At 42.3% G+C, this 17,556-nt stretch overlaps 1 protein-coding gene across 1 annotated transcript in view; it reads right to left on the bottom strand.

Annotated features, from left to right (window-relative positions):
• ptpro (protein tyrosine phosphatase receptor type O) overlaps positions 1 to 9,944 on the bottom strand; it is a 43,131-nt gene extending 33,187 nt beyond the window's left edge. The window contains exons 1-8 of the mRNA XM_042226725.1: positions 8,057 to 9,944; positions 7,623 to 7,812; positions 7,274 to 7,470; positions 7,028 to 7,148; positions 6,730 to 6,923; positions 6,533 to 6,644; positions 5,742 to 5,905; positions 4,184 to 4,304 (exon numbers count right to left, since the gene is read on the bottom strand). Of these exons, the coding sequence (XP_042082659.1) occupies positions 4,184 to 4,304; positions 5,742 to 5,905; positions 6,533 to 6,644; positions 6,730 to 6,923; positions 7,028 to 7,148; positions 7,274 to 7,470; positions 7,623 to 7,812; positions 8,057 to 8,437 (1,480 nt within the window). The 5' untranslated portion in view covers positions 8,438 to 9,944. The remainder of the gene's footprint in view (positions 1 to 4,183; positions 4,305 to 5,741; positions 5,906 to 6,532; positions 6,645 to 6,729; positions 6,924 to 7,027; positions 7,149 to 7,273; positions 7,471 to 7,622; positions 7,813 to 8,056) is intronic.
• Positions 9,945 to 17,556: the final 7,612 nt, after the last annotated feature.

Here is a 17,556-nt window from a genome sequence, read left to right as displayed (position 1 = left end):
TCAAGTAATGTCAGGCAAGTCAGAGTCGAGTCTCAAGTCACTGGTGTAAAAGTCCGAGTCAAGTCACAAGTCTGAAACTTTGAATTTCAAGTCCTTTCGAGTCTTTAAAAAAAAAAAAATAAAATAATGTTGCAGTTATGCTAAATGTAAATATTAGACCATGTAATTTTAAAATCTGTGTTTTTCTCAACACATGACAAAATAGTGAACTTAGAAAATATACACAAATTGTGAAATTGCACCTCTTTAAAATGCAGCTCAATTAAACCTAGCTCCAAGAATAATTTTCACCGACAGTTCTGAGATACGCTGCATGTTATTCTTGGATGCGGTTGTAGGGCCAGCTTTAAAATCGCATGACAAAAATATCATACACATTAAAAAAAACTGTATCACCAACGTAGCCTGGACAACATTTGCTAGTTAGATGAAGTCAGCTATCTCATCTTAGCATATTTATTTCAATTCAATTCAATCTTAATTGGCAGACTTCATGTCCATAAAAACAAGACAAAAAAAACAACACACACACACACACACAACACTCCCCCCCCCAACACAAGGTATACACCATTAAATATATATATGTATATAAATAAGTATCTAAAACATTTGTAAAAATATAAAACCATAATATACATAAAACACAATTACTTAAAATAAATCAATAAATACACAAACACTTTAACCAGTGCTTTCTGAGACTGGATGAGTAACGGGAACCACTCACTGGATCTGTGAGTGCTAAAATTATACTGTTACTCGAACCATCCAGTCGTTCTCTAAAATTGAACATTAGCTTCCTTAAAAGTGCTTTAAAAGTCCAAACACCCACAGCTACAAACATCTGGCTGGCACTACCACTTCTAGGTATCCTGCAAAGGATTCTCATCGCATCATTATATGCAACATGCAGCTTCTGCATGCTACATTGTTTGTAGGATGACCACAAGGGGGCAGTATATAGCGGTGTGCAATACGCTTTAAACAAAGCCACTTTAACTGGAAGTGAACAAAAGCTGAATTTGCGTGCAATAGTATTTGCCTGCACATAGAGCTTACACCGTTGTCTGTATATGTCATCATCATCATTCATTTGCTCAGTAATAAAGTGACCGAGGTATTTCACCTTTTTATGAACTTCAAGAGTTTTTTGTGCCAGTTTAAACAAAGGGAAATTTAGCTGTTTATCCTGCTTGGTTCTACATATCAAAACAGCACTTTTAGCAGCATTGTACTCAATGTCATATTGCACACCATATTCAGTACAGACATTAAGAAGATCCTGTAACCCAGCACTGCTTGGACTAAAAACAACCAGGTCATCTGCATACATAAGATGATTTATCAGTGCTTTACCTAATATACACCCAGTGTTACAGGCTCTCAGTTGTATGGACAAATCATCAACATACAAATTAAATAAAATTGGAGACAAAATCCCACCCTGTCTAACACCATTGCTGACACCAAAGGGGGCAGAAATACTGCTTCCCCATTTAACCTGCATGTTCTGATGAGCGTACCAGTAAGAGAGAATCCTCACGATGTATTGAGGAACTCCCCATCTCTTCATTTTATCAAAAAGTTTTCTGTGGTTCACTCGATCAAAAGCCTTAGAGGCATCAATGAAAGACATGAGGACAGATGAATTTTTAGCCCTGTACAAACTATTTCCTTGAGTGCATATATGCACATGTCAGTGCCGTGCTTTGAAGCCAAACTGATTATCCAGAGAAGAGATGAACACACTAACTCTGTCAAACAAGATTCTTTCTAACACCTTAGATAAAATACTGGCTAGTGCAATCGGCCTGTAATTATCCAAGCAGCTCACTTTTGCAGCTTTGTCCTTCATAACTGGTACCAGTAAAATACACAGCATTGAGTCTGGTAATATGCCATGAATCATAAACCCAGTGAAACAGAGTGCTAAAAGAGGAGCTAGCCTTACACTAGCATGTTTTAAATGTTCTGCAGTGATGTGATCCAAACCAGAGGATTTATTATCAGACAACCTATGAATGGCTTCATATACTTCATGTGTCCTTACACTTATTGTGTCATTACTCATGTCAAGATTGTCCTCATATGGTTCACTTTTTATACAGTTAAACAACGCACTGTAATGCTGTCTCCATAATGCTGCAATGTTATCTGCCCCAGAAACACCTTCAACAGTTGATGGTAGAGATGGTTTACAGTTATTAAGAGCTTTCACCTCTTTCCAAAAATCTGCCGTATTATTACACAGCATTTTCCTGGCCAAATAATCTGCTCTTAGCATTTGCTCATTTTTAGTTATAAAGCGAACAGCATACTTATATCTGGCATTCGCACATTTTTTCTGTTCAAATTCTGGGCCTTGTTTAGGTCTTCCAGCCATGGCCCAACATTTATAAGCTATGCGAGCTTCATCATGGTACATGGATACATGTTCTTTCCAGCCAGGTCTGATGTTAGGTTTCTTATGCTTATATTGTTTATCAAGCAGTGTGCCACTTTTATACAGAGCAGTCACTATATCATCATACATGGAGCAGAGTAAATGTTTATGCACAGCATTCTTACAGTTGACATCTTTGCACAAAATAGCTTCTTTATTTATATGCATATTAATAATCATACGGTTCTTGGAGTGAGTGCATACACTCATGAAGTTTAGTAACTTCCGGTCACTGCAACAAGTCCAGGTACAGTTTACCGACGGATGGGTGCAGGACCTTGAAATGCACCGTGTAGAACGAAAGACCATCGTACGTATCATAAGTTTACCAGTCTCACAAATCGTCGTCATAAATACACATTCCTTAACCGTTTATTAATATAACCTTTGAGCTCAACGGTAATTAATTAGTAGTGGAAATAATTTCTGGTTCATCACAGAAATGTAGCAGTGACAATAATACTGTATGCTGTAATCGCACTGGGCAATTAGTGATACAAAAAACCTGTTTTATCCTGTGAATAAAAGTATATGTTTTTGTCAATGTACCATAATAACAGAAGCGAAACACTATTTATGCACAATAAACAAAGGAGCATAGCGCGACAATTTCTGTTCAGCGCCAGACTTGCTTGTAACCTATATCACCAATTATGTTATGAAAATGACGTATTAACTACTAAAAAACACTGACCTTCGTGTAAATGCTTGGAGCAGACTAACCTGTGAGCTGGAGTGTTCTGGGACGTTATATTTGATCTTTGAATGGCTGCAATCCAGGCCATCCGTCGCGTCTTTGTTACTTCGGAAACATGGCTCGAACAATTTCTCTTCAACGACGTAATCCGATAACAACCGATCTCTTTACCCGTCGGCTTCCCGTGGCTGTCATGCGACCGGCTATTGCAGTTAATAATACAACAGCTTCTTGACATTTTTGTGTTTCTTTTTATCGCTGTATAACTGATTTTAATTGAAAGCCTGCGTGCGCTAGTACCGCTTGCCACGAGTTCCCAGAATCCTTTGCGGTTCTACCCGTGAATGACGTCACATTTTCAATCTCTATATAATATGCATGTTAAATTTTATATTTGGGGTAAAATATCAAGTCTTTTCAAGTAAACCGGTTCAAGTCCAATTCAAGTCCCAAGTCATTGGTGTAAAAGTCCAAGTCAAGTCACAAGTCTTAGAACATTTTTTCAAGTCAAGTCTAAAGTCATAAAATTAATGACTCGAGTCTGACTCGAGTCCAAGTCATGTGACTCGAGTCCACACCTCTGCGAAGGTGTCTCTTCTGCAGAAGTGGAATTGTTCTCAGTCTGCAGCCTCATTACTCAACATTATAACTTGATAATTTTCTAAATCCACCTCCTGCTTTATGAGCATAACTGATTCTTTTTCTCAGGTCTAAAGTGATTTCTTTGGTTTAATGCGTGATGCTTTCTCAGCAACAGCTCAAACTTTTACTGGAGTTTAATACTGAGTGTAATCCAGAAGCTAACCCTCCCTTTAACTCAATTTTACAGCTCTGAGAATTACAGAGTTAAAGGTCGGCCTTTCAGTTATAGTGTACTAATATAAATCATTTATGCTTTCTCAAGAAAACTGGGATGATTCTTTTGAAAAAGCACTCTGGGAACTTTGGGGGAGTTAGTCTGTTAGCAGTGAATACCTTTGTATTCTTTGTTTTTCTTAGAGTTATTATATCTTTGTTAATTGCAGTGAATACTCGCTGACCCAGTTTGATGATGTTTGGCGTGGACGTGTTCCTGCTGCGCTCTGTGCATGCCGTCACCGTCAGGTTGTAGATGTCTCCGGGAGGCAGAGGGAGGCTTGCCCGCATCACATTCCGAGTCACCTGACACAGCACCACATGTAAACAACACGTAAACAACATGTAAATAACACTTGAACAGCGTGCACACAGTCAGTCCTGAGTGCCCCCTTCCTCCATCTGATGGGGTCATATTCTGCTCTGCCTCTGTCCCACGCGGAGCTGCTGAAAGATTAACAGTGCAGGTATTTTCCTAAAATATCTTTTTAATCTGCCCTGAATAAAACTAAAAATATCCCTGCAGTAAATCCTCACAGCTGTCTGTGTCTCCGTTTAGTCACTGTGACCGTCTGCTTCCACCACGAACTAACGATTAAATATAAATGATCAGCTCTGAGTGTGGAAGCTTCATTAAACTTCTGCAGACCTGCTGACTCAGTCTTTGTACTCTTATATCTAATTATAATTTTAAATTACATTCAACCTCAAAGACCGAACAGACTGTATATAAAAGATGGACATCACCAATGTGACATTAGCCATTGCTTTGCAAAGCCATGTCCTCTAACCTCCAGCAGAGGCCCCAGCAGTGATGGAGTCCGCAGAAACTCTCAGGTTACATTATTAGGGGTGTGGCCTCTTTGACTGACAGGTGGCTGTAGCTGCCAGCTGTCAGTTAGGCTTACATTTAGCAAACTGGACCTCTGGACTGTGTTTGTGTTGTTGGAGTCTTTTGGAGCATTTTTAATGACATTATCTGACCAATAATAAAGCTGCTGTGAGGTTATTATAGAGACAAACTTTGCTAAACAATGCTAACCAAGTTAGCTAGCATTAGATGATAACTTAGCATTCCACCCTCTTATCCAAACAAAACAAACATTTTAAGAAACAAGAAAACAACGAGCTGGCGCCCAGAATGCTAACAAAACTAATGGATGATGTCATGGTGGCTATGCTCATCTTTTATATACACATTTGACCACATTTGGAAAAGGAAGAGTAATTTTTGGTTTCAGTCCCCGAGGTCAATGCTCATTACTGAGATTTCTATTTCACATAAATTCTTCAAAATAAAGTTACATTTCTCTTGTTTGTTGTGTTTTTGTAAGCTGGTTTAATTGTTTACACATTTATCAGAACTATTAGTAGCAATCTAGTAGAAATGAAGACTGCTTAACATCCTGAATATAGTTGACATCTACACGCCATTTGTATACGCTCTCAATTAAAACTCCAACATGGCTTGGGACCCTCAGACACTTGATCACAGAAGCGAGCTCAGGCTACGGTGGTAATTGGACTCGTAGAGCAGCGACGTCTGCAGGTCATTCTCCTGCTGCTAATCAGACCATCGAACCAACCCGAAGGAGAGAGTCAATAACAGCTCCGCTCGACCCTGAAATAATGAGCTGCTGCTGGAGACACACTCATCACCACACAAACGCACAAATACACCTAAAACAGCGAGAACGTGTCTCAGAGTGTCGTGAACACCTAGACAGATGTGTCTGGACTCACGTCAACGGAGTACGTCTTCTCCGGTCCCTTCTTCCCGACAGCGACCACTTGCCAGTGCAGCATCCTTGAGTGCGACAGGTCAATGAAGAGCTCGCCGTATGTCCAGCGGACGTACAGAACGCCATGAGAGTAATCCACAGAGGAGATGTGAGGCGCCTCGGGAGCTGAGAGGAGGAAGAGGAAGGAGACCTGCATCATACGTTTGCAGACACATTAAAGATGTGCCGTCTGGATCTTCACAAGAAATATCAGCAAATAAAAGCCAAAATAAAAAAAAACGTAAGAAACAATAAAAAGTCATGCGTTTTGTTCTTCATCTGTGAGCTGCATTATCAGTAAACCCAGAAAAAGATATAAAATAAAAACAAAATGAATTAGATCATTAAAAATATACATTTATTTTATTTATTTCTATTTTTATGCATAAATTTTAAATTGTATATTTATTGTATTATTTCAGGGAGTGACCAAATTGAGTAATATTTAAACAAAATAAAAAAAAATATTTAAAATGTTAAACACTAAAATGTGTTTTAATTTTGCATGTTTTTATTTCTTAATTTATTTTTGATTTATTTTTAGAGCTGATGGATGAATACAGAAGAATAAAAAATATTCATGAAGAAAAAAATGGCTTGAAATTATGTGTCTAAATTTCTCTTTATATAAAAACTAAATAAATCAGTAAAAACAAATTTAAAAGTCTATTTATTCTATTTTTAAGTCTAAGTGTGTTTGCTGGATCCTGGCCCAGCCTCCCTCGCAGCGTCCTTGCAGCGGTGAGGCATCACCTGTGACGAAGCTCACGGTGGAGCTGTCGCAGCAGCTGAGCGGTGGGTCACCCCACGTCACCATGGAAACACGGAAATTATAATACCAGGCAGGCAGCAAGTCAGTCACCCTCTGAGAGGAAATAGAGACAAATACGGTGAGGTGGATGCGGCATGGTGCCATGACATGTTTCCTGTGACGGAGACAGACTGGTTACCACTGAGGCGATGACGGAGGCGGTGGCGGCGATCTCGTAGTAGGTGGTCCACTCAGAGGCAAGCGTGACGGGGTTGAAGAAGAAGGTCTGCAACACATATTTCCTGAAGGCAACGTGGTATGGACGCTGCCAGCTGAGGATCACCGCCGTTGGACTCAGGGGGTAAACGGTGAGCTCGCGCACGCCGGTGGGCTCTGACACAGCACACCGACACAGGCGGGATTTAAGAGTGGAACAGGAAGAACAGGAGCAGTGAACAGGAAGTGGGACTGAAAAAGACGCATAAAGTGACGCTCACCGATATCGATGATGACGGGCTCCGACGGCGGGCTGATCAGGGGTCCATTGGTGTGATAGACGACCACCCGGTATTGAGCACCCGGCGTCAGGTTGGTGATGATGTCACTCGTCGAGTTTTCCTGTGATTATATATTTAAACACATATATATGTATTAAATTTTTTTTATTATTTATTCAAAAGACCCCCCCCCCTGTGTGAGCTTCAATCTGCGGTGCGCGGCCAGTGATGAGTGCCGTGCCATACCTCGCTGCAGTAGGTGTTCTCCATCCTCTGGCTCAGGCTGGGCTTCAGGCAGGTGGTGGAAACCACTGACACGAGGCTCCCATTGTGGTTCTGCGACGATGGCGCCCAGGAGATGGCAGCGGTGCTCGAGTCCAGCAGCCTGACGCTGACGGCTTGAGGATGCTCTCGCAGGTCCTCCAGCAGCTCGCCGCTGGGACCTGTAACCATTAATAAACCAGCGAAGGAGCAGGTCAACAGGAAGTGGATTACGTTAACAATGACAACACTAGAACAAAGATGCATTTGATTGAATCCATCCTTTATTGCCACACGCTGCTGCATGCGCCATAATCACTTCCTGTACACTTACTGAGGTAGAAGGTGAAGGCAGTGTCGCCACTGCTCTCTCGGGACTCGCAGTCTCCAGACGAGCTCAGTGTGGTCACTTGCACACGGTATATTCCCGGCTCCGTTAACTCTGTAAAGAACTCGTGAGTGCTTTCATCCACCGTCGCTGTTTCTGTCGAGTTACCTGAGGAGCAGAGCGAGAGGTTCAGATGCCAACACGGAACATATAATCAATTAAACAAACCTCAACCACTTTTAAAGCTTAAATCTACAGAATAATCCAGATAAATCAGACTTTTACAGCGTTGACTTCTGCAGTCACCGATGATGATCAAGCTAAGAGAATTTGAAGGTAAAAACAGTCTGCTGATTATTTCAGTTGATCGTTTAACTGGTTTTAAAAACATCCGAAAACATCAGAAATGTCCAAAATGACGTTCCAGGTTATTAAAAATGGAAAGCAGTGACTCTCAGGTTTATTTCCTGTAAAGGCCAGCAGCTAAACATGGTGCGATCCTGTAATATCAGAATCAGTGATTTTGAACCCTCCCCAACCCCTTTATTGGAGAGGTTCTTACTCGTGAGCACGGCAACTGTCTTCATGGGGCGGGACCAAGCCTGTCCCCGTCTGAGCAGCAGCCCCACCGTGTAGCAGAGGCCGTGGAAGGAGGCGTTGTACAGCAGAGGCTCGCTGGTGTTTATGAACTGGATCAGGATGGTTCGAGGTTCTCCAGAGATCTGCACCGCATACGCCGTGACGTTCTCCTGCAGGTCTGAGCTATCCAAAGTCGCCACAATCAAACCTTCGTCGTTTACGGTCGCCTGGAACGCCGTCATGCTCTGAAAAAGAAAAATGTGAGCAAACAAAGAGGTTAAAGTTTATTTCAGCTTAGATGAAGCAGCTCCTTTCACTCTGACCCGCTGAGCTCTGGTGAGGCCCAAACACACTGGATCCTGCCCCTCAACAGGATTCCCAGAATAGGCCAATCAGAAGAAAGTGGGCTCTCGGATAGGGGTTATTAAAGAGACAGCTTTGTTTAGATAAAGAAGGATTATTATTAACTGTGAATAATGCAGAGCAGCTCTGGTGGAGTCCAGGAAGAAACATGGAACAGAACATGATTTATTTCTGAAAGTTAAGAAATCAAAAGTGAAAACAGCTCAAAAGCTGCACAGCCTCTCACACTTGCCAACAGCCAGCCGTCAGTTTTACCCCCTGCAGTCTCAGTGTCCATGAATATGATTTCCCATCATGCTTTGGCCCCAGAGCTCTAAGAATCAGGCCAAAGAGAAAGAGAAGACACAACACTGAGGATGCAGAGAGGGCTCCCATTGGCTGGTGATCAATTAATGACCAATATTAAACACGTTTGACTGGGTGAAGAGGAGCCTCAGACTGAGCATCGGAGTTCCCGTAATCTCGGCCTGTTTTATTCTATTCTCTTCTTTCTGAGCGCAAAGATGCTTTGTGTTCTTGTCTCTCCTGTCCTGAGCTGAGCAGGCTGGTCTGCCTTCGTTAAATCTGACATCAGGAGGTTGACTCCCCGCCAAGCACCATCCGTGTGCATAAAGGTCACGCTGCTGATTGAATCACATGATCACAGCACCACACATTTCATTCAGTTACAACCCACTATTTGATACTGGTCACTGATTGGTTCCTGGTCTGAAACAGGAGATGTCAAGTGATTCCACCTTAAAGGAGTTTTTTTTTCCCCTGATGATAAAACCATACAGAAGTGTCAAACTAATTCTTGGATTCGTGTGTTTTGGTTCTGTGTATTTATTGTGCCGTCAGTTTCCATGTATCTTATCTAAGAGCGGCTGCGCTCCGGCTGAGGTCGGATCGGTCGGTTAGAGCCTGTGTTTCCTGTTTGGGGATCAGCAGCAGCTCAGTGACACGATTGCCTACAGCAGCTTCATGAAAGCACTGCGACCTGCTGTGACTGCGGAGCAGCAGATTATCCATCCGCACAGAACCTGACCCACATTTCAAACAGTCACGAACGTGTGCTGCACCGAGGCATGATGGAATCTACCCTGACACCGTGAGGACGTTAAATATTCAGCGACAAACAGAGAAAGCGAAGCGGGTTAAATGTTAGTAAATGTAAAGTGTAGCAGGAGCTGACCTACATCCAGGAAGGAAACATTTCTGAACCTGTCAGCTGAGAACAACCATTATCCCAATTCCTCCATGCAGGACACAGGCTCTGGTTTTACTGTCTTTTTAGCGCTGTGCTTAATAAGAGTACAGTGTAACCTCAATCTAGACTTTACAGACATTTGGATCGCTGTAAAAAAAACAACCCTCAGGTTGAAAACATCAATTGAATTCTATTTAAAGAACATAAAAACACACTGTGTAAATACAGTATATATGATCTAAAAATGATAAAACTGTTATCATTCAGTGTTTCACACAAATTCTCTCAAAAAGCCATTAAAGAGATGAGGGAAATGTTCTGTATGATGTATGCAGAATCAAATAAAACTATCAGTTTTATCAAAGAGCCATCTTTGTAATTGCTGTGCCTGATATAAAACTTTTGTATTTTCCTTCAACTGCTGTTAAAACGCTCTGTGAACGACCTCCGCCTACGAAGCTTCACCTCCTCTAACAGCACGCCTCCACATTAGACTGTAGAAGATAAATCTCTCTCTCTCTCTCTCTATAGAAAGGAGGCAAATAAAAGCTCAGCCTACTCTGGTTTGGCCTTTTAAAATGCCAGGCCGGCACTCTGGCTTAATGACTGCTGTGGTATTTGGACAGAGCAGGTCCATAAAGATGGGAAGGGAGGTGGGGGAGGAGGTGCTGAGGTCTATTTGTGGAGTTAGATAAAGAAAAAGGAAGAACATAGGTTTGTTTGTGGAAAGGAAACTGACTGTGTGGTGCACCTCATGGCTCGATCCTGGGTCCTCCTCTTTTCTGTACTTACGTCAACAGTACATCTAACTGAGCTTTTTCCTGTATGCAGGTGATACTCAACTGTACCTCTTTACTTTCCTGAAGCTGGAAGTCAGGGTATTTGGAGGATGTTAGATGTTGGATCAAAATGAAATTGTTCTTCTGTCTGTCTAGGTTTTCTGTCATTAAGGTTACGATAATCTAAGGAGCTTGGAAAGCAAGCAGGTGGCAGGTGGACTTCTTTAAATTTCTTGAAGGCATTTCACCTCTTATTCAAGAGGTTTCTTCAGTTCTTAAAATGTGGAAAGTCTTAGCTATCTACAACCTTGTGGAGGTTGCCCTTATTTTGAAAAACAAAACATTTTTTTTTAGAATTAATTCATGATTATGTCATTTTGTTTTGATTTGATTCATATGTGGAGCATGGCTCTCATTGTTTAGAGCTTAATCAATAACCTGATGGAGGCGGTAGATGAGCTGATCCTAATGGGAACACGAACCTCCAGAACATATTTAATCACAATCCACAAGCCGCTTTCTACTTTCTAAATTAAAGGGTACCTATTCTTTATTTTCTTATTATCTGTCGTGGATATATTGTTTCACTGTAGTACACCTCATAACCTCTGGGTGCTGCCCCTCTGCATGCCTGTGAAGTTAGTCAATCAGAAGATAGTGTGCTTTCAGGGAGAAGCTAAAACAGCTTGTTTCAGAGGACCAATTAAGGGGCTGCACCAATATCCAGTTCAAATTCCAAGAGTAAAAATAAGTTTCAAAATGAGCTGAATGTATATGTCAGCTTCACACAATCAAGTTTTGAAAACTTATTTTAGATGGCAAAAATTGATACTCAGATATTAATCAATACTTAAATTACAATCTGATCAGACAGCTATTCTGAGTTGAAAGAACCCCTCCCATCACTAACACTAGGCACAGCTTCAGGAGGAAGTTCAGAGGTCAGTGGACAGACCGGTTTGTCTTTATGACCGAAGCAGAAAAGTCGACCAGAAGCTGCACAGAAACAACCTTAAAGTACCAGTCACATAGTTACTGTTGTTACTTCTGTTGTTGTTTGTATTGTTCCAGTCTTTATTTAAAAGAAAACCACTAAAGCCTCTAATTTTTCCTGTGGTACTGCAGTATTCCCATATATGCAATACTCTCTTGGGGATCAGTGATGAGTTAGAAATTCAAGTATCGTGACAACCCGAGCTGTCACCACATTGCAACCATCGACATCAGCCTGAGTGAGAGTGGAAGAGAAAATCCACACTGACTCATTCAAGGCTCCACTGCTCTGCTGTCGCCATGGCAACAGTGATGAAAGGAGCACCACGTTTAGGGTGGGTGGCGGCGCAGCAGGATTACCACGGAGACGCTGCAGAGCATGGGGGCTCAATGCTACTAATGTACCCCCAGCCCCCACATCGGGCCAGAATCACATGACCCCAGCTGTTTCACTGATCAGCGAGTTTGGTCAATAAGAAGATCCTCTGAGAGCCTGAACATCAAAACCTGCAACACATTTCCTCAGGTTATCTTTAGTTTCACCCACTGTTCACTCATTAACTGTCCAACTAATCCTACAGCTCCAAGAGCTACACACTCAGCACCGCTTACACTTTTCCAAAGAGAAAGGTTTTCGATTTCTCTGCAGATCACAGACTTTCTGAGGGTCAAGCACTGCCGTACATACTCAGACACGAACAAAACAACATCAATGGTCTGTCAGCACTGATCAATTTTCTTTCAATCAATGTCTGTAACGACACACTGTAAATAAAAGATGGAAGCAGTCACTGGTTTTTGGACTCATCTTAGAAAAAACTGTATGGGAACAACATACAGACGCTGATGCCTGCTAATTGGTAACATCCAAATAAATTCCTAAAACTGGTGCTCAGACTTCCTGGATAGCCTGTTAGTACAGTAATCTCACAGCAGCCATATTATTGGTCTGATAAAGTAATTAAAAATGCTCCCAAAGGCTCCAACAGCACAAATATGGTCCAGAGGTCCAGTTAAGAGACTCAAATTAGTTGACATAAGGCAGGTTGCAGGTAGAGGCCACGCTTCTAATAATGCAAACTTTAAGCTCTAATGCAAGTTAATAAGGTGACTTACAATAATATTCTCCTCTTGTGCAGTTGTTTGTGTCTCTAACTCCTGATATAAACCCCAGATAAACTGTTAGTCTCCTTCTTCTCCTGTATATAGAACTGTGTCATCTGCGTATAGAGACGCTTTTCTTCTCATTCCTCTCTTTTGCTTACTGTTATCTTTATTCCTTAACAAAAGTTTGGTACAGTTGTAATGAAGGGGGAAATTATCTATGTTTTTAACATTACAGTCTATGGAGACTGACTCACTGCTTTGGCCACTGCTGGGCGCTAGAGGAACTGCAGGTTTTGGCTTCTATTAAACCAGGGGTGTCCAACTCCAGGCCTCAAAGGCCGGTGTCCAGCAGGTTTTAGATATCACCCTGGGTCAACACACCTGAATCAAATGATTAGTTCATTACCAGGCCTGTGGAGAACTTCAAGACATGTTGAGGAGGTAATTTAGTCATTTAAATCAGCTGTGTTGCATCAAAGACACATCTAAAGTCTGTAGGACACCAGCCCTTGAGGCCTGGAGTTGGACACCCCTGTATTAAACTGTGTTAATGATCAGGTCCTGATGGGTGTTTCTATTGTAAAACTTGTTCTGAACTTCTTACAACTGTAGGCTGATCATAAAAAAGATCAAAATTAAAGTAACACTAAAATTTCTAAATAATACAAATGAACTGAAAGAAGCAAACAGAGCGTAGAAACTAAAACTAAAAACACTGAATCCTCAGAGTTGTGTCAGGACACCAGCTCATCCTTTCATGAGGGGAAAGTGATTCTGAGTAAGTGAATGAATGTGACCCTGTGAATGGCTGCAGACGGACAGCCAACAGGGGGTGGAGCCAGGGGTCGGGAGGCTTCACCCTCAGGCAGCTGCCAGCATTATCATGCAAACCTGCAAAGCTGTGTGGAGGCAGGTGGGGAAGACGGGGGGGGGTGTTCTGGATGGGCTTTTTTCATACTTTTATGGCTCACCTCAGACTTTTTTGGCTTGATTAGAGCAGAGTAAATCTTCCCTTTTTTGAATGTAGTCTGGTGAGGGTAAATTTCATAACTCTAAAAACAACCTGAGCCTCACAACTTCTGCAGATTCCTCTTGACTCTATTTTTCCTGCGTGGAAAAGTTCAGCTTGGTGTTTTTTTCTGATGAAATCCAATCTGAGGCCTTTCCTTCATCATGTTTCTGGCTTCTCTCTTACAAGAGTGTTACACTAAAATCTCCACTTTTCTTTATGTAGCCTGGTGAGGCTCAGAGGTCTTTTCATGCGGTGCTTCCTTTCACCGGAATAACAAAAGATGGCTGACAGCTCTCTGCCTCATTCACAGAACAATGAGAACCTTTGCAACGAGTTCTCCAAAGCAGGTTCCCACAGAAGAAGCTGCTGCAACAACCAAACCGAATGAAGCGGAACGCAGAGGTACAAACATCGGGCATCAAACGCCGGGAAGCGAGTTTACGGCTCTCAAGATCTGTAAAAAACAGAAAGAGACTGAAAATGTTTTTCCCACACTTAAGAAGCTGGAACAGGGACTTGATTGGTTGATTATTTCAAGTACTATAACAAGCCTAATGAGGTAATGTGACCACAATAAGGTAAAATGTCCGACATTTAGGGCAGGTGCTCATTGCTGTAATCAAAAAATGGAGAAGAAACTTCTTATAAGTAAGTATCAACTCCAAAAGCTGCAGTTCCTCTAATGTCCATTAGGGAAGTTTGTCTTAACTCATGTGAAGACGCTCTGGTAAAGAACACGAGGAAGGAAACTAAAAGTTAACTTCTGGAATTAAATTCAACACGTTACTGTAAGTGATGTTTTTCTTGACCTTAAATGTGGACTGAGGGGTTCAGTGAACCTCATTTTCATTGCCTGTCACTAGAAAAGATCCAGAAGGATCTGCAGCTCCATATATATGTTAGATTCAACCAATCAGATGGCCCCATGTGAAACTGTGGACCAATCAATGACAATGCGTCCCTCCATGGAGGCTTTCTGTTCTCACCGTCTGGATTCTGAAATGACACAGAGCTTCAGGGTGAAGTTGATCATTTTCAGTCCTTCATCAGATCCCAATGCATCATGGTGGTGGAGCTGGAGGTGGAGGAGCTTCTTTAGTGACCTTCCTAAACGTTTCATTAGAGCTCAGCAGGAAAAGTGGCGAATCACCTTCTCTTCATCAGCTCACCATAACCATCATCATGTGACTAACAACACGTAAAAGGTCCATCAGCTGATTACACAATCAAAGCCAACAGGAAGCCTATCTTATTTATAAGACCTTTCAAAGTAAACGCTCCCATTAGTAGGGAGATAAAAACCCAAAGTCGAGCTGTGATAACTGTTATTCTGAAAGAGGGCTGAAGCAGGAAGAACCTTCCATGTTCTACAGAGAGGATGAGGAAGGATGAAGACTGGTCGTGTGTGGTGATTGGCTCTGGATCATTCTGGCACTTGCTCTTTATAAACCTTTGACCTAAAGAAGCCCGTCCAGCCTCTGTTCTGGGTGTCTGAGGTTGTACTCGTTGTTATTCCACTCGGCTGCAGCTGAATCGCATGGGCGACATGGCGGCTCAAAGAAGAAGCTCAGTGTTTGCTCTGCAGATCTAACTCTGATTAAATTCTAATCGGGCCTCTGTTAACCCTCCGCCGCTCTGATTATGCCCTCACATTATTGCCCTCTGTCACATACAGGGATAAACCCTCCAACGTAATCCAAGACGCACATTAAAGTCACAAATGTGTGAATATTCAGAGACCGTGTGGAGCGCCGACTTAAACAGATCTCTGAGTCACAGCCGGCGCCACATGGTTACTGTGGGCTTACAGTCCAGAAGTGACCCCAGAACCATGATGCAGATCTGAGGACGTGATGGCTCACGCATCACCCATAAATCTCACTGATGATGTCACAGCCACAATAATGAGAACAGCTGATTGACATTAAACAATTTCCTAAAAATACAAAAAACTGCTGTTATTATCTGACCTCTGAACTCCAAGCTCATCCAAACACTAATAGGACCCACAACACGCCCCCTATTCCCACCTCTACACCCGCATGTACAAAAATCATCCATCCATCCATCCATCCATTCTCTGCCGCTTATCCTTTTCAGGATTGCAGGGGCGCTGGAGCAACAACTCCACCTCATTGTTTTAAAAAACTGTGCTTTTCCGCGACATTTCAAAGAGCCGAAAAGTAAATAAACGGCAGACAGAAATCAGGCAGGTCGAATCGTCTTGCTTGAACGCAATACGTGTTTCCTGTATTGCGGTTTCAATGTGGATGAACAACTCTGTGAAAACAAATGAAAACAATAGTGTGGACGCGGAGTGTTTTCAGATGTATACACCGTTTTCCATTTTATCCGGGCTAGTGTAGACATAGCCTAACTGCATGTCTTTGGACTGTGGTAGGAAGCCAGAATACAAAAGTAACAGCTAAACAGGAAGTTCTCTGAAGTTTTCAGGTGCCAAACTCAACATTTCATCAGGTCGCCTTCATTTTTGGTCAGCTTCATCTGAAGGACCTCTGAGACATAGGTTTCACTGGGGGGCGTGGCCACAGTAGTACAGTGAATTTCAATGTGCCACCTCATGGCTCTTAGCTAACTTAGCTGTTAAAGTTCCTGTTCAGACCTGAAATTACACCTGCACTGAGGAGATTCAGGCTTGTCTCATTCTACAACATGAACAGTGGATGGGTGCAGTGGAGAGATGAACAGTCTTTGTTCATCACGGGCCACATAAAACCTTCCCAAGGCCTTCAGCCCACTGCCACAGTTGATGGCACTGATTTTAAATATGTTTTACTAACAGCTGCAACATATCAGTGATTTCAGCGTCTTCCTTAGGATTGTGGGCAATGTAGTACGCTGCTGTTAAACCTGAAATTTTAGAGACAAAGCAGGAGATTTGGATAAAAACAAATCTGGATTTGGATAAAACATTTATTCTTCAAAGTAAAAGTTCCTCACACGTTTACATTTGTTAAAATGTGCGTCATATTATGTCCAAATAAAAGTCCAAAACTTAAGATGCTGATGTCAGTGAAACAGGAAATGCTTCATAAATTCTTCTTCTTCATACTCTTTACATTCAGCGCCTCGAATCAGAGCAGCTCTCAGAAGACAGGAAATTGGAAGCTTGGAGCATCAGATAGCGCTCAGAGCAGGATATTAACGCCGCATGCGGATAGCGAGGATAACGAGGTGGAGGGGAACCCGTTACACTGTAAACCCACCACGTTACTTCACAACTATCTCGACACTGAACAGGAAACAAAAGTCTGCAGCTTCCAGATGATTTTAAAGGGACAGGAAACAGAAACTCGCAGACAGGAAGTCGTCCAGCATCAGCGCAACACTCGCTGGTCCTTCACAACAGGCTGACTTTAACCGTGAAACCGACGGGTGCTTTATAAGCGTCCACAGGTGGCATGTCACAGGGCCATTATCATCTTGCCATCTTCACCCCGGTGAATAGCACTGCATGACAAAAGTGACATCATCATCACTGGTCAGGCACCTCTCTGTTTTTGTAACCTCACTTGTGTTACTGTGCCCACAAAAACGACACACAGCAAGCACAAATGGACGAGTCTGTGTGATGATGTCAACAGCTGATGGACTACACCCACAGGGGGTGCTATAGTAACCTCTGGCTTCAGCAGAAACATCAGGAACATCTGGCTTCACACATGACCACTCAGTCACTTTACAAAGAACAGACTGAGCATGTGCAGGAGTGCAGTAATAAAGGCATTGCTCCTAATACCTGTAAGTGTAAAGTAGATTTACCCAGATGCACCAGCTAAGAGTGAGTCTGTATGTGTGTGTGTGTGTGTGTGTGTGTGTGTGTGTGTGTGTGTGTGTGTGTGTGTGTGTGTGTGTGTGTATGTGTGAGGGTGTGGAGATGTAAGAGAGACAGGCAGA

This window comes from Haplochromis burtoni, unplaced genomic scaffold (genome assembly GCF_018398535.1).
Source record: "Haplochromis burtoni strain Fernald_Lab_line unplaced genomic scaffold, NCSU_Asbu1 Contig_224, whole genome shotgun sequence".
Lineage (NCBI taxonomy): Eukaryota > Metazoa > Chordata > Actinopteri > Cichliformes > Cichlidae > Haplochromis > Haplochromis burtoni.
Note: the sequence above shows the minus strand (reverse complement) of the source record. Positions and strands in the feature narration are given on the sequence as shown.